The sequence below is a fragment of the Camarhynchus parvulus genome, chromosome 5, assembly GCF_901933205.1.
Source record: "Camarhynchus parvulus chromosome 5, STF_HiC, whole genome shotgun sequence".
Classification (NCBI taxonomy): Eukaryota; Metazoa; Chordata; class Aves; order Passeriformes; family Thraupidae; genus Camarhynchus; species Camarhynchus parvulus.
The window spans coordinates 28128568-28154598 of NC_044575.1; the positions used below are offsets into that span (position 1 = coordinate 28128568).

At 45.7% G+C, this 26031-nt stretch overlaps 1 protein-coding gene across 1 annotated transcript; it reads right to left on the reverse strand.

The window, feature by feature from the left end:
- PLEKHD1 (pleckstrin homology and coiled-coil domain containing D1) lies at positions 1 to 26031 on the reverse strand. Its single transcript, XM_030950085.1, has 13 exons — positions 25883 to 26031; positions 18867 to 18960; positions 17882 to 17971; positions 17313 to 17389; positions 12519 to 12610; positions 9698 to 9750; positions 7637 to 7731; positions 6634 to 6727; positions 5195 to 5373; positions 4565 to 4697; positions 2682 to 2826; positions 558 to 707; positions 1 to 161 (listed from the first exon to the last, which is right to left on the reverse strand). The coding sequence occupies exons 1-13, from the start codon at positions 26029 to 26031 to the stop codon at positions 1 to 3; spliced, it is 1512 nt and encodes a 503-aa protein (XP_030805945.1).

Here is a 26031-nt window from a genome sequence, read left to right on the forward strand (position 1 = left end):
TCACTTTTTGTCCCCTGAAGCACCATCCTTTTGTGACCTCATGATTTGATAGATAGTTTTCCTAAAGCGCTGGTCCCGGCTCAGTCTTTTGGCTGCTTCTTTCAGCTCTTCAATGTTTTCACCTTCTGCAGGTGAGAAGATGAAGGACTGTGACTGTTTCACTGAAACAAGAACAGCACAGAAAGGTAAGCACTCTCCACCAGGGACACAAACTGAAGATAAAGTTTCACTAGAGTTCACAAGCCATGTGACCAAGATGACTGAGCCTCAGTCTGTGATTAGGCATTCTGATGAAGTCATATTTAAGTATGCTTTTTTTAGGGGCCCAGGACCATCACAGAAGTTTAGCTTTCAACATATATAAAGAAATGGGCAACAAGTACACAGGCTCAATGCCTGCTCTCTGGGAAAGGAAGCTCCAACTAGCACTGCAGCTCCATTCTGCTGCTAAGGAATATGAAATAGAAACAACATTTGCAGACTTTACTGCTCTGCCAGCCCCCTGGGCATATATCTGCTCCTGCAGGATATGAAGGAGAAGGCTGCCTGACACCTACTGTCATTCCAGGAGGCGCTGGTTCTCCGGCAGCGGAAGCGGCAGCTCTTTATGCGGCGAGTGGCAGCCTTGTGGATGTACACGGAGTTCTTCATGATCACAGGCATCTTGGCCTCCAGCTCAGCATTGCGGATGCACTCTTCAAAGAACTCTGGGAAGAGAACACCACTGTTTCAGTGATGGGACAGACACCCCAAGCAATGAACCAGTCACAAGGGACTGCACTCATTGATGGGCTGAGCCAGGTAATGATGACCTTCATGAACAACAATCCATAAGGCTCCAGAATATCATCAGGAAGAACATTTGCAAATGTTCATTTTCAAAGTGACAAAACCCTCTAGTTCCTAACAAATGCATACTCAAATTCAGAAAGAACTGCAGTCATCCATTCCACATCAGTAATTCCCACAACTGCTCATGACTCAACTGCCAAAAGCCTTTGATACTGTGATAAAACTTCTCAACTCTGAAGCCTTGCTCATCATACTTTCTTTGAAGGGCTTCTAAAACCAGTCAGGTCTAACTAGAAAAGGAAGGTGTTGGCAAGTGTTGGCAACTCCAGCATGGGCACACATGGTAAGGGATTTATTAATAGCATAGCAAATACTAGCACAAAGTTACATATATTATGGGCTCCAAGAAAAGCCCCATGTCCAGATTCTGATGTTATTCTGCCTTGGTCTGCCACACAAACTGCTTTTCCTGGCCCATTTCCCCTCTTATGGTCTGACCAGTGTCTATTCTGCCATTCCAGTCTTGCTCTCCTCCTGCCTGTTGCTGGTCCTTTGCTGTTCAAAAGCACCATGTGCTAATGTGCCCAAACTCTTCTATAAAGGGCATGCAGAGCTGCAGGAACCACTTGGAAGGACTGAGGCAATCTGTGCTGGGACTAACATTATGGGAGACATTGCTGGTCCCTTATTTTCTCTAGTGCTCTGCTCATCAGTACATTTTTACTCTTTTGAAAAAAACATCTCCCAAAATCTAAGGCTGGCAATATCAGGAGACAGTCAGTACCAGTTACTCATGTATGCCCTGTGAAGCTCCACTTGAATGCTGAGCTCAACACATCCACTTTCACTCTGTTTTCTTACCATGGCCCTGAGCCAGTGGGATGAAGTTCAGAATCATGACTGTTTTTCTCCATTTAGAAATCTTATGTAGAAACTACTGAATAAAACTTTTAAAATTTAAATATATATAAATTATAAGTATGTGAATAGATATAAAACTATTTATACATTTATTTTTCCCTATTTACCTAACAGTGCTCAGAATACCACAGGACTTTTTGACTTTTCTATATTGGTCCAGTACATCCACCTATCACTGAAATGAAGCTTTACAGACCTAGCACCTTAATAAACCCTTCTCCCTGCACTATAACTTGCAGGGCATGAAAAACAAGCAAGATTTGACTCAATTGAAGCTGCTTATGTCAGTTCCCAAGCCTGACTCAAGCCAAATGCCAGGGTAATGCCCCCCAAGAGAACCCAAAAAGACCCAGCCCAAACAAACCAGAAAAAGGCAAAGAAACAGGGATAACTTGTGAGAAGCATCAGTCTTACACCTGACTCATGCTCTGCAGTGCTGAGCTGATGCTGTGATCCAGCTCTGAGTGAGGATCCAAACTTCACCTGCTGGGTCACCCACCAGCACGTTGCTACAGCAACCACAGGCCTCCTGAAACTGGTGATATTATTTTAGCCAAGGCTGAGAAATAAAGCCTTGAGGGGAATCAGAGGGCTCCTTGTAACTCAGACCTAGTCAGTAGTCAGTTTTTATAGCTCTGCCACAGCTTCCCTGTTTGACATTTTGGAAAGTCAAGATGATTTGCTCATCTCTAGGTTTGCCTTCCACCCAGCAGAGAAGGCTGGAATAATTTCATGCTCCTTTGAGAGGCTGGAATAATTTCAACCTCCTCTGAGGGCAAAACACTAACTACCTGCATAGCACATTACGGCTCCTCAAAGGGGAGATGTGGTGGAGGTACAAGAAGTTGGGAGACCACATTTATGCACAGCTGTGCTAATTTGGAATCTTTGTGTGTCTCGGAAGATAGGTAGAAATATTTCCTCTCTTGAGTTTGCTCATCAGTAGAGAACATAGATGACTGACTTACTTCTCAAGTTACTGACATCTGCTTTCATCTTCTTCTCTTTCTCCTTGTTGCAATTCAGGGAATTTAAGCCTTGCTCCAAGCTCTGCAAGGCTTCCTCAGCCTCTCTCAGTCTCTTCTCCAGATCCATGCGTACCTTCACTTCAGCCTGAGGAAGAAAGTAAGAATTGCTGGAAAACAGCTTGTTTCTCAGTAAACATCCTGGTAACTTCACAAGGTCTGTGAGGAACTTGCCATGGATGAAAATGAAAAGACAACAGTGATGGAAATCCTTAGAAGTATTGCAAGGCAATATAAAGGCACTTCTCATGTCTTCAGACAGAATCTGAAGTCCAGACTATTACAGTAATTTTACTTTACTCTGACTTCATTTTTCACAGTTTTTCTCCCATTGCATAAACCATATGGAACTAGAGATGGTATTTCAACACATGAATTTGTGCTAATGCAAGTACTCGCGGCTTAGCAGGAACAGAAGGACATCAACCCAGCTGAGACAGACTTGAGATAAAGGCAGTCAATTCCCACAAAGGGATGTACAGTGCTTAGTTTCAGAAACAAAACACAAGGGGAGTTAGAAATACTGTACTAGTTTAGCACATGAGAGACTACACAGCTTAGGTCAACTTAGCTTTAGTCTGGCCAAGTAGATAGAAGGTTACAAGATAAGAAAATACTGGAGATGCAGGAAAAAATAACTCGGGGTGGTTTTGGACAAAATATTGTATAAGGAGTTTGAGTGTCAAACAGGCAATTATTAACATAATCTTTACATTATTAAGATTTAAGTAAAATACCGTATTTGTCCAGTTACCTTTGCATAGATTAATGTATTGTCTGTTGCAAAGGAGGGCTGGTCCCTCAGCTGAATTCCTCTGCTTTTGAACTCAAGTTCTTGCAAGAGGTTACTGAAGATTTAAAAGTCTTAAGGTTGGTTTCCTGAGCACAGGTGAGGAGAGAAAATGTCTGCTCAGTTCTGCAACATCCATATTAGCATTTATTGGAAATCATCTTTATTCTTGATTGTGTCTACTTTCCTCTTTTACTTTTTTTCCTTCCCTCCATCTATAGGTTATGCTTTCACAGTAGCAAAGGGAAAGACTTGTCTGAATGGATTAATCAGGCTTCAGAATACAAAAATAAACAGTAGTACTACATAGATATAAGATGGCAATTTCATGTGTTACCATAATATCATAGTGCTTTGGGTAGGAAGAGACTTTAAAGATCATCTCATTCCAACCCTTCGGCCATGGGGAGGGATAATTTTCACTAGACCAGGTTTCTCAGAGCTCCATCCAGCCCAGTCCTGAACTCTTCCAGGATGGAATATCCACAACTTCTCTGAGCAACTTGTTTCAATGCCTCACCACCCTCACAGTAAAGAATTTCTTTCTAATACCTAATCTAAACCTCTCCTCTTTCAGTTTGAAGCCAACCTCACCTATCCTATCACTACATGTCCTTGTAAAAATTCCTATAAGGTTTCTGTCTCAGAGCCTTCTCTTCCCTAGGCCAAACAGCCCCAAGTCTCTCAGCCTGTCTTCACAGGAGAGGTGCTCCAGCCCTCCAAGCACCTTGGTGGTGCTCCTCTGCGCTCACTCCAACAGGTCAATATCCTTCCAGGGCTGGATGCAGCACTGTAGGTGTGGTCTCAGCAGAGTGGAGCAGGGGGACAGAATCACCTCCCTCACCCTGCCTGCTACTCTGCTTCGGATGCAGGCCAGGATACAGCTGGCAATATGAAGCACAGCTAATGAAGATTTATGACCAAAACGTGAAAACTAAATAAACCAAGAGTTTGGCTTGATAGGGAATGAATTGAAAGAGAAAATGGAAGCACTCTGAGCCCAGGGACAGCAATATGTGACGTATGCAGGGGATACCTTGAGGTCTCTCTCTGCCTGCTGTTTCTCTGCAGTCAGCTCCGAGAGCGAGTTCTGCAGCGCTTGCGACTGGGAAGAGTAAAACTCCCGCTCCTCCTCCAGTGCTCGAGACCGCTCCTCATTCTCCTTCATCCTGGTGCATGGCACAGCAAACAAAGATGACCATTCCCACCCCAACACAACTCACAGGAAGGAAAGGAGCTCAGTGTCGTGATGGGGCATGCTCAACTACCTGACTGCCCAGAGCAAAGAGACGCTAACAGGAGCACTGTGCGCTCCATTCCAAAAGCACAGGCATTGCTGGAGAAAGCCAGCTAGACAGTTCTTGAATGGAACATTCTCAACTCCTAGATGAGGCCCAGGAGTATCAAACACTGCTTATGGACAGGCCATGAACACCTTCCCATGCCCAAGTCCTGGTTTGAAAGGAGCAGGCCCAGCTGGGACCAAGTTCAGCTGCCCTGCCTCACTCTGTCTCCTTTGAAGGATTTGTAACCTGGACTCCTGCCATTGGAACCAGACAAGCTTCTAGACTTGTCTGGTGTTGGCAACCAAAAAGCAAGTCAGCAGACAGCCACATCCCTCAGCACCACTAAGCCTGAGCAGAAGTGTCCTCTTTCCCCACTTCACCTTTTCTCTGCCAGGAGTTTCTCCTGCAGAAGTTGCTGCATCTTCTCTTCAATCTGCCGCAGGCTGCAGTGTAGTCCCCAGATGGGGCTTTGCTCCTTGCTGGGGCTGGTTGGAGGTGGGACCTGGCTCTCATTTTCTTCCAGCATCTCCAGCATTTGTTGTTTTTCCAGGGAGAGCTCCTTGAAGGACAAGAGATTGTGAGTATCAGCCAAGTCTAATGTTTCTGCTCCTGTTCCTGCCTGGTTCTTCCTTACTGAGTGCCTCCATTCTTACATCCACATGCCTCATTCAGGTAAACACAGGAATAACAAAATTTGGGTTTCATTTCATATCTGCTTCACAGGGAGCAAGCCTCCAAAACAGCCTTCAGTATGAAGAAGTGAACCAGCAGGCCCCTTTGATGTGATATGCTAGTGAGGACACAGCTCAGGGACTGGAACCTTGTGCTTCCCTGGTGCATCACAGAGACAGGCAGCTTCTCTGCCTTCCCTGCTCCACTTGCTCCTTAGTGGGAACTGGAGGCACCCCCTCTGTGGTACTTCTAAATGTGGGCAATGGGACACATCACACTGTATGCCTCTGAAGTGTTCAATGTGCAATTAGGGCAGGAATGGTACTTCCATAGCTTTCCAGTTCTTTTTGTCATAACTGCAGGCAAGGAGAAGAGCTCAAAGGAACATATTTTTGGACAAACTTGCAGGATCTGACACAAACATTAAAGATGACCTTGCAGCTTCAGAATACCGTGTGGAAATTTCACAAAAAATATACTTTTAGAAAAGATACTTTCCACAAATCCACCAGTAAGGAAAGATTTTAATACATCAAGACTCTGTTTCCTAGATTCCCATGTACATTCCCAGGCACATGATTTCTTTGAGAATCATACTCCCTTCTGTGAACAAAGATTGCACCTCTGCTGCTTCAAATTCCACCAGAAGGTAGGGAGGTGCAGTTAAAAAGAAAAAGTTCATCACAGACTTACAGTCATGTTGGCTGGAAGGGACCTTCCAGTAGGCTCCTGCCCAGCTTGCCGTTCAGAGGCAGTCTGGCAGCACAGCAGCATATGGTCAGCTGTGGCTGCTCACAGTCTGACAACAGTCCATGGTGAAGGTTCCTCAGCCTCTCCGACTGCCTGCCTGCCCATCTGGTGAAAATTCTCTCCCCTACTGTTCCACCTAAGCCTCCTAAACTACAACTTATTCAGGTTATTGTCCTATCACCATATCACCTGGTACTGCTGAGAAAGTCTTGGTTCAGTTGTGCTCTGTGTCATTTCTCATCCTTTTCTACAGGGGATTTTGGTGTTCATATCAGCTACCAAATGAACCTGTTCATCTGCACAGCACTTCAACCCTGGCATTAGCAGATGTTGGATTCATGCCATGTGACAGCAGTGCTTTCAGGCCCAATCCCTCAGGGGAGGAGCAGTCACTCACCTCCAGGGTGTTCTGTAAGGACTCTGTCAGGCTTCGCAGCTCTTTCTTCTCTTCCTCCACTCCTTTGAGGGAGCGGGCTGTGAGCTCCAGCTCCCTAAAGAAGCAAAAAGGGTGACAGCTATTGCAATAATAGCCCTGCAGGCTGTGCAGGCTGTGGCTCTCCTGGTGCAGGACCTGCAACCATCGGTTGGTATAGCCAGTCCTGGAGAGCCAGGAGTTTTCCAGGAAACATCACATCCTGCCTTGGACACACTACACATGTCCAGGAACTTCACTGTGCCTCCTGATCATCAAACCCAACCCAAGAGTTACTGCGCTTCTCCAGCAAGGGCAGAGCCATGGTTGCAACTGAAAGAGCTCAGACACGGCAATCACATCTAAGCAGAGCCTGGGAGAACAAAAATGGTTTGCAAAATCACACTGGCTTTTCTGACATGTTACTTAGGGGGGAAAAAAAACGAAAAAAAGAGTGATAGTAAAAAATGTCCTTTCAGCACTTGAGGCAAAGCACTTGGATCCTTCTATTTCTAAGTACATTTGCTGGTAATATGTTGCATAGTTAACCTCAAAAATGACAAAACTAATCTTGGTGAGGCAACATCATCATACATCCACTGTCATTCAGCTGATGGTGGAAAACCAGATCCAGGTGTCTGGACCCCACATAGCTGCTCAGTCAGCTGAACTAATTGCCTCTCTGAAATCTTCTCTTGCATCTGTCCCTTGCCATGCTACCCCAACTAAAATGAGGGTTGCTTGTGTCCCAGCACTTTGAAATTAAATTGCTGGAGGCCCGAGGGTAAAATGAAGCTAAGCTGTGTTCTATTGGCCACAAGCAATAGCAGGTGCAGGTAAAGAGCCCACAACCATTCCTGGTTTAGTCAATGCAGCATCTCCTTCCTACATGCACAAACCAGGTGGATTTTCCAGCCTGTTTGGATTCACCACAGCAGTACTTTTGGCCAGAGTGGGAGTCGTGTCCTTCCCTGCCCTGCAGCCCTACCGTCGGATCTCCTCCTGCTCCAGCCGCAGCTCCCGCACCACCTCCTCAAAGCGCTGCTTCTCTGCTTCCAGGATCTGGTTCAGACGCTCCAGTTCCTGCTCCAAAAGAGAAGACAGGGATGTACTCTGCCAACACAGTTCGGAGAGGCTTCCCTGCTAACAGCGCCTGGGACTTGTAACATGGCATTTAACCCAAGCTGTGTAGTGCTACAGTGTGGTCTGTGACTCCACCACACTTTTGTCCAGGGGCAGTTAGAAGGATGTGAGGTTGCCTGAGGATTTTCAGACATCCAGAAGTCCCAGCCAGGTTACCAAGCACCTGGAAATCTCAGATATGCTCCCTGCAGAGGTCAGCTCTGCCACACATATACAGAAGGTCCAGAATTCCCTGGGAATGCTGGGCTTACTTGTATGTACCATTTTCAGGCACCCAGCCATACAGACACAGAAAAGCCAGATAGCCTCAGAATGCAGCAGCTCTGGGATTTCTGTGCCTGACGTGTGATACTTCTACCAGTTCAGCCTTTATTCTCACCCCCCACTAGGGGAGGAAAACACAAACCATTCAGTTACAGCTTTGCACAGTTTAATCAACCTGTCACTATCTTTGTGCTGATAAAACCAAAATTCAGCAAGGGTCCCTCTCCTGGTCAGGTCCCCTTGCAGCCATAGTTGCTGTGCTGCTACAGGCCCATGCCAGTCACAGAACAGCGCTGGCACTGGATAAATTCATAATGAGACTCTTGCTCCATGGTGCAGGTACACAGCTCGAGCTGCTTTCCCAACATACTGCTCTGATGCCTTCCGGCTCCCAGGGAGTCAAACCACAGTTCAGTGAGTTCTACATTCAGTCCCTCACAGCACCAAACTCCTTCAAACTAACCCAGCCCCATCTCCTCTTTGTGGGCAATGGAGTTACTGTGCATGGCTTTGGAAGAGCAGAGATTTGTTCCAAGATCTTCAGACAAGGTCATTTCTCCCCCTGTGGCTGTGGGCGGTGCAGCCCGCTACCTCACCAGAGGGAGATGTCTCTCTGCAAAGGCAAAAGGAGCTTAGCCCTAAGCAAGTGTCCAAGCCACTTTTGGATTTTAGCTCTCCAGAAATGTATGCAATAAAAATATAGGCCTGAGAAGCCTAGGTCAGCATTGCCATCTTTTCCTAAGGAGAGGCAACAGTCATTTTGGATTAATGGACAAGAGCATGAGGCACTTTGCAATGTTGTGACATGGTGGTCCACATCCATGCAGACTTGCCAACAGTGTGATAGGACAATCCACTTGCACAGCTATCCTGCCATGACTTTATGATGGTGCTATAAAAATCGGCATAGATGTGGATCGGTAAATATAAGGATGTGCTACTTTTACTATATTAAGCAATTATAAGCTAGGAATAGTTTGAAAAGCTTTTATAAACTTGATAAAGCAACCTGGCCTAGTAGAAGATGTCCCTCCCTGCCCATGGCAGGGGTGTTGGAATGAGATGATCTTTAAGGTCCTTTCCAATCCAAACCATTCTATTCTAAGGTAAATTAAGGTATAATTGCCACATCTAAGGGAGTGCTCCCTTGATTTTTCCCTAGTGCAACATTTTTTATTCTCCCCATCTCTGTTGCGTCCAAAGAACAAGCTGCATTGTTTTTTGTGCTCCTTGTTTCTCACAGCAGCATCTCTATGCTAGAACAATGCTTGTTTACTTGCTTTCTAGTTGTGGAGATGGGTCTTAATTGCCACAATCTTCCTGAATCTGCCAAATAACACTTGTGTAATTCAATCCAGTGAGTATGAATTTCATTTGATCTTCCTCCCTGGTCCTCCTGGAGTCATAAAGATAAATCTGCTCTATGTAAAGTAACAGGGAAAGGGAGCAGGGATACACCTCCATGACCCATTTCATGGCACAAGTCTTATTCCTCTCTTCATCCACAAGACCCAGAGGTTGGCTGGAGACTCTTGTGCCTCCACAAGCCTCTCTCCCTGAACACTGACATGCCTTCAACAAGTCCCAGCCTCCCAGCCCTGCCACATGGCAGCTGAAGGAAACTGGCTTGTGATGAACTCACCTCTTTTTGCTCCCTCTGCAGACATAGCTCCTCTGTTTCTTCCATTAGTTTATCTGCAAGCACACAAACAAAGTCCAAGCACAGAGAAAAGCATTTTATACCCTCGGGATATTTACAAACAAGAACCACTGACTTTTTGAAGCTTGAAAATGCATCATTCCCTATTCCTTTGTGTGCATCTGTCTAGGAGGGTCCAAACGCTGAGATGGCACTAATGGGATGTTCTATAACTTCCCTCCTGCCAAATAACTTAATAAACTAAACAAACATCTTGCTTTGTACTCATTCTAAGCTTTCCTCTCAATGTTCTTAAAGAGCATTGATGAACCATCCTTCACCATCCTCCTGCTGAGTCAAGAAAATATTCTTATCTCTGCTTCACAGATAAGGAACAAGGCACAGAAAGGTCAAGTGAGTGCAGAGGATCACACAACATGTAGCAGCAGTCAGTTTTCCTGCAGCTCAGTGCCCCATCCTCACTTGCCTAGCCCATCATCCTGTCCTTGGCCCTCTGGGCAGCACTGCCAACTCCCTATTGTCACCTTGGGATGTCCCAGCCCAGCCCAGAAATCAATCCCTAACTTAGCCACAAAACTTGTGCTGTAGGGAGCGGCTCCCCTCAATGTCATTTGCTCTTGTCCCCTGAAGACACACCTGCCCAGCAGAGGCTGTGCTCTCGTCCTCACTCTGCAGCACCTCTGCTGTGGTGGCTCCAAGCTCAGAGGCTCTGCCTCGGGCAGCTCTGAGCCACGCTTACAGGAACCCAGACAGAAACGCTTCTCGTGGTCAAGCCTCGAGTTCAGCTCTCAGCTCTGCCACCTGGCTGCCACGGGAGCAGGGGCAGATTGACTGGAGCACTTCTGTCTTCCTCTTGTCAGGTGAGTGAGGTGCTACTGGCTTCCCTGGTACTGAGGACCTGACAAGGTTACTGCTGCTTGGCAGCACGACTACTTCTAGGAGAAATGCAGACCTCTACCTCCTGCCCAGAGCAGGGCTCCCGGTGCCAGAGAAATAGTGTTACATTACCAAAGCTCTGCTGAGCACCACTGCTACCTTTCTTCCCCACTCACTCCCTCTTCCTTCTGGCCAGAGCCCAGCACAGATGCACTGTAATTACAGAGGCTCTCCCACCTTCTCTCTTCTGCCCCTCCTGGAGGGCCCAAGCCCTGGACCTGATGGGCTTCTGTAATGTCCATGTCTGATAGTGAAACCTGGATCCCAGCTGCGTGGAAGATAACTCAGTGTGGATTCGAGAAATTCCTCAGAGCAGTGTTCCTCCAGAGAACCTTGACCTGCTTCCAGGAGCAGTGCCTGACCTCAAAGCTTGACTACAGGATGGACACAGATCATTGAAGGTAAGGCTAATAAGGCAGAAGCCTTAGCACTTATATAGAAATAGTTCATGTCATAAGAAAGTAGCCAACTGTGACAATTGACCAGCTCTGAATGTTCTTGTCATGGACCAAAGAACCCGGTGAAATATATATTTTATATTCCAAATATCGCCTGTTGGCCACAGAATGTGTGTTCCTCTATTTCTCCACCACCTTTTCTTTTATCATACTAAAGAGCTCTTTAGTCTTTAAAGCCCTTTCATTTGCTCTGGTGGTAGCAAAATAATGTTTTGACGGAGCTTTCCTGTCTCTAATTTTCCCACCACTTCTGTCCCTTCAGGTCCTCCTCTCAGTATCCCCTGTTATTCCTTTGTCAAGTGTGGAACCACTTCTTCCTGGTGGTCGCCTGCCTCATGTATGAGCCCATCCATCACCTCACATGGGTGAATGGTGTTCAGATGGACAGAGTAAACATGCCTTGATACTAGAGCTATGATCACTGCTACATGTGCTGAGATCAGCCCTGATCAGTGTGGTTGCAGAAATGCAAAAAGCTCCTTAAGATTCCTCCAGTGGCTTGACAATTAGGAGTAGATAGCATGAGCCCCTGCTCAAGGCATAACCAACCTGAAGCACCCAAATTTCTGCTATCTTATTTAAAGCAGATAACTATCCAGACAAGTCACTGGGCCCACACTTGTGACCCCCAGCCCCCAGGTCACAAGATCTCTGAGATCTGGGGTATGCTGTAACTTAGAGGGAATCTGGGTTAAAAGAGCTGCTCTCCCTTGGCTCTTCCTATAGGCAGTGAGGGGAAGAGATAACTGGACCTGCCAAGGCAGTCAGAGCATCCAAGGTATCAGGCCATGCAGAGGCTGGTTCCTAAATAGGGGATTGGATTACATAATCCCCTTTCTTCATACCTAGATTATTTCAGGTTCATCTGTTCTTTCGCTACTGTCTACAGAGAGAGCACCGGCAAATTAGCCACTGCCATTAGATACCTCAAACAAGCCCATGTAAATGCTCCCACTTCCAAAATGAACAGTGTCAGCAAACACAAAGATCAAGTAGATAAGACCAAAAAAAGCTAGGTGAAGAAAACTCATGTATGAAAAGCTGTGACCAACCTCAGAAGTATCAGTCCTGTCTGACTGAGGGAGACAAAGGTATTTTCTGTTTGCCTGTGGGCAGCTGAAACCAGCACATCCAAACCTCTCAGGGGTGGCAAATGTTTGTACGGATGAGCCCATGGAGGACTGCAACATGGTGGGCAAAGCATGTTTCTCCTTCACACTCCACACAGATGTCCAGATCCCACCCTAACTTTTGCATGTTTTGACTCCCTTCAGACCTGAATTTCAGCTGCTGACTGCTCAAAAGCTTCATCCAGAGAAAATCTGCTTGGCTTGACCACAGTGACAATTCCAGGAGAAGCAAAATTACTATTTTGGCCTCTATTGCTTTTCAAAGTAAGAGTTTCCTACCTAAATATTCCTGTTTCTCCTTGGCCAGCTGTAGTCCTTGAGCTTCCAGGCTCTCGATCATGGCTTCTCCCAGCTGGGCATTCTTCCAGGTCCTAGGGAGAGCAGACACAAAGCAGGCAATGTGAGAGAGCTAAGGGTCTAGGACAGGGGACTCAGCCTAGCAAACTGCCAAGGAATTCAAACATGCAGACTCTCATCAGCTGGGACCATGAGTCTCTAAAATTTTTCTCCACAAATGAATTGGAGAAATTTCCCTGGCATTCAGTAATTTTTTTTTTCAATACATGGGCTGTATGTCAACACCTCACAGCTATTCAAATGTTTTTCCCAGTGTTTTGGAGACTTTTATACTGAACTTAATTTTGAGGGCTCTCCAGACCAATCCAGCACATTCACAGCCTTCAACTACAACAGTATGTACCTGGAACCTTTTAAATGACAGACTTTAGAAACAGATTTTAGGTTTAACTCTAGTAACTTCCCATTGCCAGCAACATTGTCTTCTGCAGCTCTTCCAATATTTTGTTGTTAGAGTCACTCTTCCCCTTCAGACTTCAACCACTTATTGAATCCTTCCTATGGCCTTTTACCTTCGGTCTTTCTGGTATCCATCATCCATCCTGGAACCAATCAACCCCTCCTCTGCTAAAGTTGTAAACCACTAGGACTTGGTGTCGGGCCCTAATCTGGGAGTCAAGTGCTTTTTCCTGACAATGAAGAACCACAGATAAAAGCCAGACAAGATGCTGGCAAGTAGGGAATCTTAAAGGCAGCAGGCATATTCAAAGAGCACCTTGTGTTATTGTAGGGCCACTGGCCAGAGGATCTCAAGGTCTCTTAAACACTTAATGAAGCAAAGCTAAAAAAAGGGCCTGTGAAGCAGATACCCATTACTGATTGAGTTCACAGACAGGATGGACTTTAATACAGATATTAAACATCAAGGACAAGCACACACAAAAACTAAAAATAGAACCAGAAATGGAGTTTGCTGCTAACTTCTATTCATGTTTAATTAGAAAAAAAATCTACACATATAAAATGCATAACGTTAAAACATACCTAAAATTGATTCCAATATGTTTATATAGATGGGCATACAGGAACGGCAATTGTTGCCCAGAAATTCTGCCATCTTTGTTAAATCCTAAGGGATCTTATAAATATTAAATATCTGTAAAGCTTCCTGTACTCGGCCTCTTTGTGAACAATTTGAAATTGTAGCTTTTTGGAAACTGTTAATTTGGCAATCTCCGATTTCAAGGCAAGCTGTACTTTGTCTGTTATAAAAACCAGATGAATAAATTAAACACACACCACTCCAGGGACCAGGCAGCTCACAGCTCCAGCAGCCCAGGCTCTTTGCAGATATATGTGTTTCTTGTCAGCTAATGAGGCTATTTCTAAAGTAGAGAGAAAATTAGAACACTAATTTAAAAGGTGCTGTTTTGCCCACAGGTAGACATCTTCATCTTGAGTGAGAATATGTGGGTGTGAATGTGTTTTCTCACTAACATTCCCTATTACAGGATGATTCTGATCCCAGAGAAGCAAACAGGTCAAGATGGGAGGGAGGGAATGACAGAGTTTATCATATGATTGCATGGAGGGTATCAAAACATCTGCAGCCTTTAAGGTGTCTGTTTACAGAGTCACCTTTTCAGTGCTCCCTCCCTTCCCCAGACTAACAAGACATTTCACTGTCAATCACTCAAAGGTTACTGCACCCACTGCTGTGTGACTTTGAAAATGCACTTGGATCGCTGTGTAGCATTTAAGCTTTTATTCCTACATCTGCAGGAACCAGCACTGGTGTTACCACAGCTACAGGGAGGCACTAGGCTATACCTTGGGTTGAGGGGCAAGCAAGAGCTTCTGTTATTTTGTATTTCTTGCCAAGTGACTTTTCATCAGAAAGAGCTACATTACTTAAAGTATTGGAAAGCACAGTGCCAGAAAGGCTCATGGAACAAGTAGAAAGCTCCTGCCTGAAAAAAAAAACAAAAAAAAACAAAAAAAACACCAAACCCAAAGTTGTAGAGAATCTCCATCACACATACACCTCAATCACTGTCTGTTCCAGTTCTGCAGCACTGGGAATATCTCTTTAGGTAAAATGCAGGAAAAGCTTTCTTGGTAGCACCCAGAGCCAATTTTTAGAGACACTTAGCACTTTATAGTCTGCAGGATGTAAGTACTATGTTACTTTTTTTTCTCCTGCGTTGCCCATCAAGTTTACTTTCTACCAGTTCAGGGAATGCTGCTGTGGACAGAGAGAGGTTATGTGTGCCCCTCTCCCCCACTAGCAGCAGCAAAGCCTCTCTGGGTGGGAAGAGAGCCTGGCAGTCTGGGAGTCAGGGCTTTGTGCATTTCCAAAATGCTTTTAGAATCTGGCAAGTGTGGTAAGTCCAAGCCACAACATTTTGGAAGTGTAGGGATGCCATCAGTTTCCCTCTGCATTGAATAAGTCATTTCCCCATCAGTGCAGGAGGCTTGGAAAGGAGTGAAGAACTGAAGGGATCACCAAGCAGACTGATGGTAGAGGCAATAACCAGTTGCACAGGCACATACACATGACCCACCCCAGATGGAAAGAGGCAGTGGACAAAATTGAAACAAAGGACAGAGGATAATTCCCAGCCTGGATTTGTTTTTCCTCCTTTGCCTATGTCCATATTTCAGCCTATAGAGTTTTTTTGGGTATTGGGCGCTTTTTTCCCCTCTTTTTTATTTTTCTCAAAAAAGTAGTTTGCTTGCAAGTTTTTGGTTTTTTGTTGGGGTTTTTTTTGGTCAACTTTAAATAATTATTAAAACAGCAGGTGCCACTGGCAGTACAATCTTGATCTAGGAACAAAGAACATTATAACAGATTGCCTAGAATAATTCAACTGTATTCTTTTAGCTTTTCTATTCACTGCAGATCAATTTATTGGCCCATGCTGGCCTTTCTGACTGCTGTCTAGCTCCCAACCTGACCCTGTTAAATCACATAATCCGTGCTTTTCCTCACATGCAGGTTACCATCAGCCCTGATGAGACTGGCACTGGAGCTGCATTATTCTCTGATGCAGGAACAGAAGCACAGAGGGGAGGAAAGGTGTCTCAGATGGATTTTCAGCTAGGCGCAGGTGGTCTGCTGTATGACAGCAGCCGCTTGTGGCTTCTGTTTTAAATGCTACTGCTGGAATATTAAAGCAAGGGCTAGAGAAAAGGCTGGCTCTGTGACAAATGCAGCAGGGCAGGGCTTACTTGTGCACACCCATCCTAAGTTGTGCTGCCCTCCTCCTTCCCTCCCATACACACCTGAAAGATGACCTTGGTCCCAAATTATTGCCCTTGGCAATAGTTGATCTAAACATTGGCAAAGGCAAGTGCAGACCAGTGCTATTCAATAAAAATCTCCAAACTGCTCCAGGGCTACCTCTGTGTCTGTCACTTCTCCTCTGCAGTGGCCAAGGCTGCTCGTGCCCAGGGGGTGGCAGATCTCTGCCTTGGGAATTGTGTCCCATGGGACTCCTGCTCCCATGGATCTTCATGGCCAGCTTTGTGGTGCAGTTCATACACTGCCACAGAGGGAACAGCTCACCCAGCACCACAGCCAAGCACAGAGCTTGGCTTGGGCTGGTCCACCATAACATGAGGTTCCCATTAATTACAAATCTACATTTTGAGCCTCACAACATTGAAATTAACTGAGATATTGCCTTAGCATGTACACATACGGGCACACATTGGTATTACAAGTTAAACAGCTTCTGTCCTTACAGTGATAAGAGACCACACATGTAATGCAGCCAGAAGGGCAGAGCAAAATTCTCATTGCTTTAAGCATCAGCGCTGAGTGGTAGGCTCTGCCCTACAAACCCAGGAAGTTTCTGTATCTCATTTGGGAAAATCAAATCCCTGTTTTAGTGTTATCTCTTCCTGCATCTGCTGAGATTTAGAAGGAGCCTGCTCTGGTTTTGCAGGACAGCTGCTCATTGCACTGTCAGGCTCCTGGGTGCTGGGGGATTGCAGAGCTGCAGGCCAACAAACTGCAAATCTCTGTCCAGCATTCTCAGCAGAGTGTGAACCAGTACTGAATGCAGACAGCAATCAAACCCTCTCACCCCTGCAGGTGGGCTGGAAATGCTTTGCTAACACTGCCTCTCCTGGGATTTAGGCTGCCTCCACATTTCACAATTAAACTGTTTTGAGAGGCCAAATCCTGCTGCTGCATGGCCTGAGCACCCGCAGATCTGGGCAGAAGGAATGCACACCCCACGGACACTGAAGCGCAGCACAATTACTGTTATTGATCAGAACTGTGCTGGTGAGGTCCCTGCTCGTGGCAGGACATAGAGCCACATGGGCAGCTGCTCACTAGCTTCATGTCTTGCCTGTTCTGCTCTTTACCCCAAATTCATATGGAGAGGTTTTCTGACCCCCACTTCTGTCAAGTCTGCAAACCTTGCTTCCCACACAAAATGGACCAGGAGGGTTCCCACATCACTGAGGCATGAGAGAGGGATAGCAGATGGAACTCAGTGTATCAGCATTTGGCAGATGACAGCCTAGGGCGGTGAGCAGAGCGCCACACTGCACACACACTGCACAACAACATGGGAAGCTTTGCATCAGCTTTAGAGCACTCCCCTTTGGAGTAAGGATGGGTCCAGGAGGCAAATAAAGCTCTCGCTGGTTTTGGGGAGCTTGTCTGACTCCCCATAGCCCTTCTAGTCAGGCTTCTTCCTCTTTATCCTTTATACATCTACAGATAAGATGAAAGCAAATAAGGAATAGAAAGGAGCTTACACTTTTCCAGACTCCTGTAACATCTCCAGCCACTGAGCCTGCTCAAATTCTGATTCGGCTGCTAGAACAATGTTACCCTGGAAGAGGGGAGGGGAGGGGAAAAAAACCCAGATTAGAGAGGCTGGTGCCTTATGCACCTCTGTGCACCCCTGGCATGAACTGGACACAGCTGTGGTGGGAGAAGAGCCTACCACAGCCTTCCACCTCCACAAGAAGCATCACACGGGAGCAAATATGACCTAGGCCTACCACACTTTGGGAATGTGCACACAGCAAACAGCCACAGCAGGAATAACACTGATAGGGCAACATGGGCTCTAGGGCTCCTGAGAATCTGTCCACTGCTCTGCTAGTAGCCTAAAACCTGGTGTAAGAAAGTGCAAGTTTCCTTGTTGGTTGTGTTGAGGGGACTTGGGATGCTAAGTCACCCTTGCCCTCAGGATAGTCTGTCCAGAGAGGGTAGGCATACCTTGATGGGGAGGGAGAAGTCTGCCAATCCAGCTCTGCTCATCAGCATTAACCTGTTCTGTGGTGTTTGGAGGTTTTTAGAAGAAAAGGAATCTACTTACATGGAAGTCTTCATGAGAGATCTTTATGGCATAAGGCATGTTGGCCTCTTCTTTGGGCTCCACAATGCAACCTCCCAGGGGTATGACACCCTGGAGATAAACCAGAGCACTCTAATCAGTCAGAAAAATCAAGTATAACTATCAACTAACCAGGAGCTGAACTTTCAGTCACTTTGTTAGCCCCTGCTCTGCCTTGGCTAGCCTGGGAGGGGCAATACACACAATTCCTGCAAAGCAGAGGGACTCTCATCACCACCAGGAAACCCTCAGCCAGTAACTGGAAGGGGCAGGGATGGCAGTCCTGCCTTCAGCATGGAGGTAAAGCTGTTAGCTAGAACAGGGAAGCAGAAACTGTTTCATCAGGGAGGAAGTGATCTCCCAAGAGGGGCCAATGCTGCAGATTCAGCGCGGTATCATGAGAAGGGCTGTGCATCAGTCACTGACAGCAGTCAAACCCCACAGTGCTGTGTGGGGCAGGCAGGCAGCTGGCTGTGACAACCAGGATGGGTGGAATCAGCACCCTGAGGAGCTCATGTGCTACATCAGCCTTTAGTGACTACAGAGGACAAAAGCAGCTCAGAGCACAGGGTCCCCTGGAGCTCCAGGCAGCAGAGCTACAGAGGGCTCTCAGGTACTGAGGGCAGGCAGGCCATCAGCTGCTGCCAAGTGCAAGTACAGGTTAGGAGCAAGAGCCAAATGGAGCTCTTAGCCCCACCACTGGCTTTGCCAACATTATTTTTATAGCCACAATGTTAGTTGACTAGATCATGAAAATAAGGGAATATATCTACTATCAGGTAAAAAAAAAATAGAAGTCATATGCCTGCTGAATCATTAAATATCTTGAAAAGTCCCTCTTTTGAGGCTTCCCTGGACCTGTGAGATGTCTGGGACTTACCTCTTCATCACCTGCTGGGCCTACAGAGGAAGGGGGAGGGAATGCTAGAAAAGAGAATAACTCCCTCCTTGTGCAAACACTGCTCACCTTGGGATGGATATTGAAGTATTTATTGCTTTCAAAACTCTTCTTTTCACTCTCAGCATAGTACAGCAGGAAGCTTTCCTTAATGATGAAGAACCTTTAAGACAGTGGAGGGAAATACATTCTGGTGAAATGGAGGTTGTGGTTCACAGCACAAGAAAATCCCCACCTAACTAAAGCTGCTTTCTGAGCACGAGAGTTCACCACTCCCACCTAAGACTAAGGTGAGGTGCCTCACTTCTGCTCACAGCCAGGAGTTGGTGCCTAACAGCAAGTGCCAAGCTGAGGTATTTTGTGCTTGCAGCTCACCCCAGCAGGCACCACCAGAGCTGAGGGCAAGCCACATGCTCTCAGGGCACTGGGACAGCACTCTGTGCCCCAGGCAGGACCACAGACTTTTGGCACCTCTATGTGTGTGCTTTCTCTCGTTCAGGGGTTGAATTCAACCTACTGGAGAGAGCTGCTCTTTTATTCAAGGGTCTCTTGCATGGGCTAAGCCCAACTAAATGCTTATTTTGCAATATGCTGCCTGCCACCCTCTTCCCTCCCATCTCAGCACAAGCCAGAGGGAAGCGTTTCCAGTCTAACAGAGAATCACAGCCTAGCATCCCCAAGTGACTCTTGAGGCAAAAATTGGCCACCAAAGCACTAAGGAACAGAAATAAATTTGTGAGATATTTTTAAGCAGAGCACCTGGCAAACTCTCCTGTCACTGACCTTCACAACTACAAAGGAAATCGAATATTTTTTTTCTCATACGTGTAACATTAAAATAGGCCTTGTTCTGCTCACTTAGCCTTAGGTATGCTCTGGTGGTCATTGTGTAGTAACCACAAAATATCACAGCTTCTGCAAGCCAAGCCTCTAACTTACTGGAGTGTGTCCTCAAAATTATGATTAAAGGAGTGCCACCTTTAGCTTACTTGGATTTTTGAAATGCCCCTGGGAGGGTTCCTCCTCTCTTCAAAAATTGAGGTTGCACATACTCTGCAGGCAGTGGTACAGGGGAGAGATACCTGACTTAGTTTCAATTTGGTCTAAATCTCTGCAGCACTCAAAAATTATGAAGAGCAGCTGAGAAAAAAATGGGGACAAGTGTAACAGGGAGGTTTCAAAAGAGCAAATGACAAAGAAAATGTCTTGTTCTGTTCTGTACATATTTTCTGACACGAGAAAGAAGGATTTGGAAAGAAAGTGAAAGGCAAGAAGGTGAAGATTATTTTAAAATGCCCTTTTACGCTCCACAAAACACAGCTGTGTAAATCACTTTCATATGGTGCTGAGGACAAGAGATCATGAGGAAACTGAAAAGGATGAGGCATTTATGTGAATAACAAGAACATTCCCAAGAAACTCTCCTGTTTCTGGGAGGGAATAAGAGAAGACCTCCACAGGCAGTGCGGCCCATTTGTGCAGCCTGGGCATTGCTGCACCTTTCCTTGGAGCCACCATTAGTAACAGGCTAGAGGCTGAGGGGCTGATCCACAAGGACAATTCCAATGCCTTCATGTGCCCCCATTCCTCCCAGGCCTCTCCTGAAGTGGATGGGCTGCCAGATGGAGCCAAGTCCTGCCTCCAGTACAGATGAGTACAGCAATCTGGTACCAGTTTAGTTCCAAAAGCTAAAGGAAGATGTTGAAACTGGCAGAGAATTATAATAATCATCATCATAATAAAAATATAATTAATAATTATTAATATCATTATTTTACTTAGGTGAAAACTTTACTGCTTCCATCAGCTTCTTTCTCTTGCTCTTCTGCTATGGCTCTGGCAACAAAGATGAAATTGCCAAATGCCATGGAAACAGAGACCACAGGCTCTCGGGGCAATAAAAGAACAAAGCTAAACTTCTCAAAGTCTGCAGCAAACTCAGGCTCTGGACCACTTTGTACCTTCTCGAAAGTCTTTGAAAGTGACAGTTATTGAACAGGTGCATATTTACATCCAGAAATCTTCAGGACATACAAACACCAGCAGCAGGTAATGTTCCCCAATTTTTTTCTTCTCCTTCCTTCTCATCTATATGTGTTCATGTTGACATCAGAGGTGGGGAGAAGCAGGGACTTTGCCAAGGCAGACATCAGAGACCTCTAGAGAGCAGACAAGGCTTGTTCCTGGTTCCTCCTGTCCACATCACTTCTGCAAACAGCAGCCTTGTGACTTCCTGATTAATTTTTCCTCATATCTCTGGTCATTAACTCTATAAGAAAGTTTTCCTTTGAGTAGCTGCATCTTTGTTTTCTCCAACTCTATGCTTAGTTCAAGGAGGACTTCATTTTTTAGAGAGAAATGTTGCCTTATCTGCACAATAAATACAGAAATAACCTCTTAAAAGAACAAACCTGCCTGCCCAATGGCCTGTGCTTGGTCCAGTGAGTGACAGGGAACCAGATACTGTGGGCACAAGTATGAATCCAGAGATGCCAAAAGTCAACACCACATGAAACAAAGAAAGTCAAATCATCACTTTCAACACTCTTTTCAGTCTGACCAATATCAAAAAACATTTGCCAGACAGGTAAAGATATTGATCTTTAACTCTGTGTGATTTTTTAATCTAAATGTTATCCCCCAGTTAATGCCAGAGTTTAGTTTGTTACATACTTTTTATTGCTCAGTGCTGATAATCCTCATATTCTAGATTATGCTTCGATGGAAACCAAAATCAAATAAAAAATAAGAACAAATCATAGCACAAGTCTCTGAAAATCAATGTGTCTCTCACAGATAAATGAACTTTTAGATCCCTGGTCTCGCAGATGTGGAGAGAAAAGATGGGGATTTGGAATGAAAATACACAAATAAGAGTTTTAAGAAGAACAAAATCCCACTGCAAAGAATGAAGGAAAAACATTGAAAATCTGGTTCGCTTGTGCACATAATGTATTTATGCTCAGATGATATTCCCTCATCCACCTTTACCTGGAAAGCAACATCAGAGCAACCATGGCCATCACTTTAAATGACCTTCAGGACAAAGTCTCCATGCCACAGTCCAGGGGCAATTGATGCAGCATGGTAAAAAGATGGATGAAGTAAAATAATAGAGGAGAAAGTTACGAGACTCCGAACAGGTTGAAGACTAAAGCAGCAGCCAGGTGAGTAAGAGCCAAAAGGGGAAAAAATGGTCAAGGGGGAATGGGGAGAGACACCCAGTTAGGACTGTGATTGGAGGACTGGAGACACTGAACATGTGTATGAATTAGGCACAGATGTGGCGGCAGGGGAAGATTTTTAATACAAAGAACCCAAAAAGAGAAGTGATTTAAAAAGAGAGCAGAGCTCAAAACCTTGGAGAACATCAGCAAAGATGTGAGAGGTGAGGTAGGCTGGCACAGCCACTCTCCATAGGCAGCACAGGTAATGCAAGAGCCATTCATGTGGTCAGCTGCTCTGGTCACCCATCCCTACTGCTGGATCCTGCTCTGAGGAACCACTGAAACCACAGCGTAATTAAACTGGAATAGCAGAGCAATGGTAACAATTTGAGTGACTCGGATGTAAAGCAGAAACAACAGCTCTGTACTGGACAAATTGAGACACCTCATCTCTGTGGAATAAGTGCTCTTTGTATTACAGAGGGCTAATGAAATTAATTAGCTAATCTTTGTACAAGTTTTTGACATGACAATGGCCCAGATGAAGTAGTTACACTATAAAACTGCAGCAGTCTCCCTGGTCCTCTATTCTGATGGTGTTTCTCTGTGCCAGGAGCATAGGGGGCACATCCCATTTACTACATCAGCCCAGTACTCCATCCCCAGGGACAGCTCAGGAAACCGATGGGCAAATGATCTTTATCAGCCTGAAGATCAGAGCTCGAAGTACCTGCCCCTCTCCCTTCCTCTCCTGACAGCTCCAGGCTCCCTGCCTGCCTCCTGCCCTTGGAGCTGGAGCATGCCCAGCCTGCAGGGAGCAGGGAGAGGTTCAGGAAGCTCCCTGACCACAAGCAGCAAACGGGAGGATTGCAAGGAGCAGAGGGAAGCCCATGCTCTCGCAGCCCCGCTGTCTTGGCAGCCCCTGCTGCCCTGCACCGCACACGCACGCTGCTCTGCAGCTGATTCCTGGGGCTCCTGAGCAGAAAGCAACCACAAACAATTATCTTTTCCATCTGTCCTGTGACCACACGCAGTGACTCTTGGTAGCCATTGTGGAAAACAAGGTTATGTGCCTGCTTTGCAACATCACAGACAGGACTGGTTCGAAAGACAAAAAATTCTCTCTTAACTGCGCTGTGTTTCCCTCCTCCCAACCTGTCATCTCTGACAGGTATATGGAGGCATACAGGCATATTTTGTGTTTTGTTTTCTCTCTCCTTGTGCTTCACCTTGCTTTTCTGATGTTCAATTGTCCACCAAAGAGATGGCCCTTCCTGGCACTGTCCCATTGAACCCCAAAGTCTTGGACATGGATGGTGACAGTTTAGAGCCTGACATTTCTATATGGGACTGGGATTATTCATGGTACAGAAGGATATGCCACTCCCATCCTGGAAAGAAGTTGCTCAGAATAGGAGGACTGTTAGCCAGGGACTGAGAATTTGATTTTCCAAAGCCACTCCAGCAGTGATACAAGCTTAGACTGCTCAAAAGCATCACTAAACTCAGAAGACAGGTGCTCCTCTGTTGAAAGGATATTACTTTACAAGGAAAGAAAATTCACATTAGGAATAGACCTCCCTTTCTTTAAGAGACAGGCATTAGGATGCTGCTAATGGCATTTCAAAAATCAAGCTCTGAAAGGCAGCATGCTCAGATGTCAGCCCTGGCAGATACACACAGCTTCACTGGTCCAGAAGCATCCAGCCCACTCTTGAACAGTACTTGAGGCAGCATGCAAATATTATATTTGGGCTTCAGAGCAGACCACTGCATGGGCAAAAGAAAGGACTGAAAATGCTCCAGACAGCTGTCCCAGGTCAAGTTCAGCTGTCTCCACAGGTGCCATCAGATTTGGCCCTGACTAAAACAAGACTCTGTTATCCCTCCCTCCTCCCTGCATAACCTGTACTGCTGTGAAATTCCAAAACCTGGTATTTCCATCACCAAAGTACTGGACACCATGCCTGGACATTTTTTCCTTCATCTGCTATTTAGTCAGATTCCATCCTTCCCTGAAACAGTTGCTTTTCTTCTCAGTTTCTCCAGAAGTATTGCTGCTACAGCCAAATGAATGGCATCAAGTCAGTAAATATCATGTATCTCCCACATGGACCTATCTTCATGGCTGATGGCCTGATTGAGATCAATCCTCCCCTTACACACAGGATATCTCCCATATCTTGGAAAGACTTTCCTTGGGAGTGGGAGTAGTACAGTTGTCGAAGATTTCAGGACAAAGCACACATTTATCAGAGATCAGGTCCTCAATGACATCCAGATATAGTCAATCTTTTTTCTTTATTTAACTGGAGTGGGAAACACCTCTTCTCCTTTTCATAAAAAAATGTACTTGACCGGCTATGTGTTGGTGGGCATGGGGAAAAAGAGGAGGAAATGAATTAATTGCTCCTTATCTCCCCCTAATGATTTGTTATAATACCATGCAAGTTTGTTTTACTGTAAAGCAAGTCTCTCCCACGATAAAACAAACAAACCAACAAAACATTGTTCCTCCTGTTCAAGTCTTTTTACCCCAGTACTCACTTCCTTCCAAACCCTACAGATTCCACGTTCAACTCTCACTGACTTGTGTCTGGTCCCCCAGGACCCTCCGCTGCTGTGCTTGCAACTAACCTTCCACATCACCCCTGCCCCACATCACCTCCCCTTCTGCTCCCAGCTGCTATCACTAAAACATTCACCACTTGCTGAAGATGGGGGTAACTTCTAGGAATAGACCAGCACTAAATAAATAATGACAGAGGGAACAGAGATGGGCCATTTGCCTGCAAGAAATTTTTATTAGGGAGAGCCTTTTAAGAATGCCTCATCCATGGCAAATTACCTTCCCCTCTGTTATTCTGTCCATTTCTTTTCCGTAACACAATCACATTAGTTTCCAGGCATAATTCATTTATTTATCAATATTTGGGAGCTGAGTAGCGAGCATCAGCACAAATTCTTTTCTGGGTGAAAATATGCTGTTCTTGGCATGAGAGGGAATAAAACACACACACACAGGTCAAAGACTGCTACAAATACAAAACTGCTTCCCAAGTAATGTTTTTTTTCAGGCAATGCCATCTTCACAGACTGGGCAGCACTATGGTTACTACAGAGAGCAAAGCTGGGAAAGCTGGCTTTAGAAATGGATTGTATCTACACTGCAGACTGCAGCAAAGGTACTTACCCACGAAAGGTAAGTGCTAGAGATTCTTTGCATAAAGAAACTACAGCAACTCTAAACTTAAAACCGACCAACCACTTCGGTATTATAGAACATACTTTTGTCCTTGGTTAAAGGTTATAGCAAATGCTTTCCAGCTCCAAACTTCCTGGCTGCTGATAGACAACATCCAGCAGCTTGCAAGTCCCTGACACCAGATGGGAGAGAACTCAGAGCCACCTTCTCCCCAGGGAAGAGTCTGCATGTGCTGTTCCCAGCACACAGTCGCTGTCAGGCAGCTCAGCAGTACTGGAGCTGTGCACAGACCCCTGCAGACCACACACACACTACAGACCCCCACACAGTCAGCTCAGCCCTGCCATCTCACACCCGAAGGACTCAAAGAGCTTTGAGTGCCAAAGCAAAATGTCAGGCAGTTTAGGGGCAAAATACATGAACAGACTCTTCCCCTTTCATGAAACTATCACAATTATTCAGAGGAGGCAGCTAGTCTCTATTACCACCCTGAAGTGCACATAGCTCAAGGTCTGGACAGATAAAGAGAGCACAATGGGGTGCCACATGTGTGAAGCAGACTCAGAGCAGCAGGAAAGCTATGCCCCAGGTTTTACCCCGAGCCTCTGCCTGGCTGCCTGCACTTGAAGAGTCAAGCACTCAGTCTCTTAACTTATCCCAGAACCCTGAGGCTTTGTGTTTCACCCGAGCATCCCTCAGCAACTGTGGCTTACCTCCTGGACCATTTGGCTGACTGCCTCCCAAAGGGTCTCTTCCAGAGCACACCGTACAGCTGCACTTTGGTGCTGATGTCCAGAGCATCCGAATCTGCCTGTTCCATGGACGGAGAAGGGGAGACAGAACTGGATTTTGAAGCAAACAT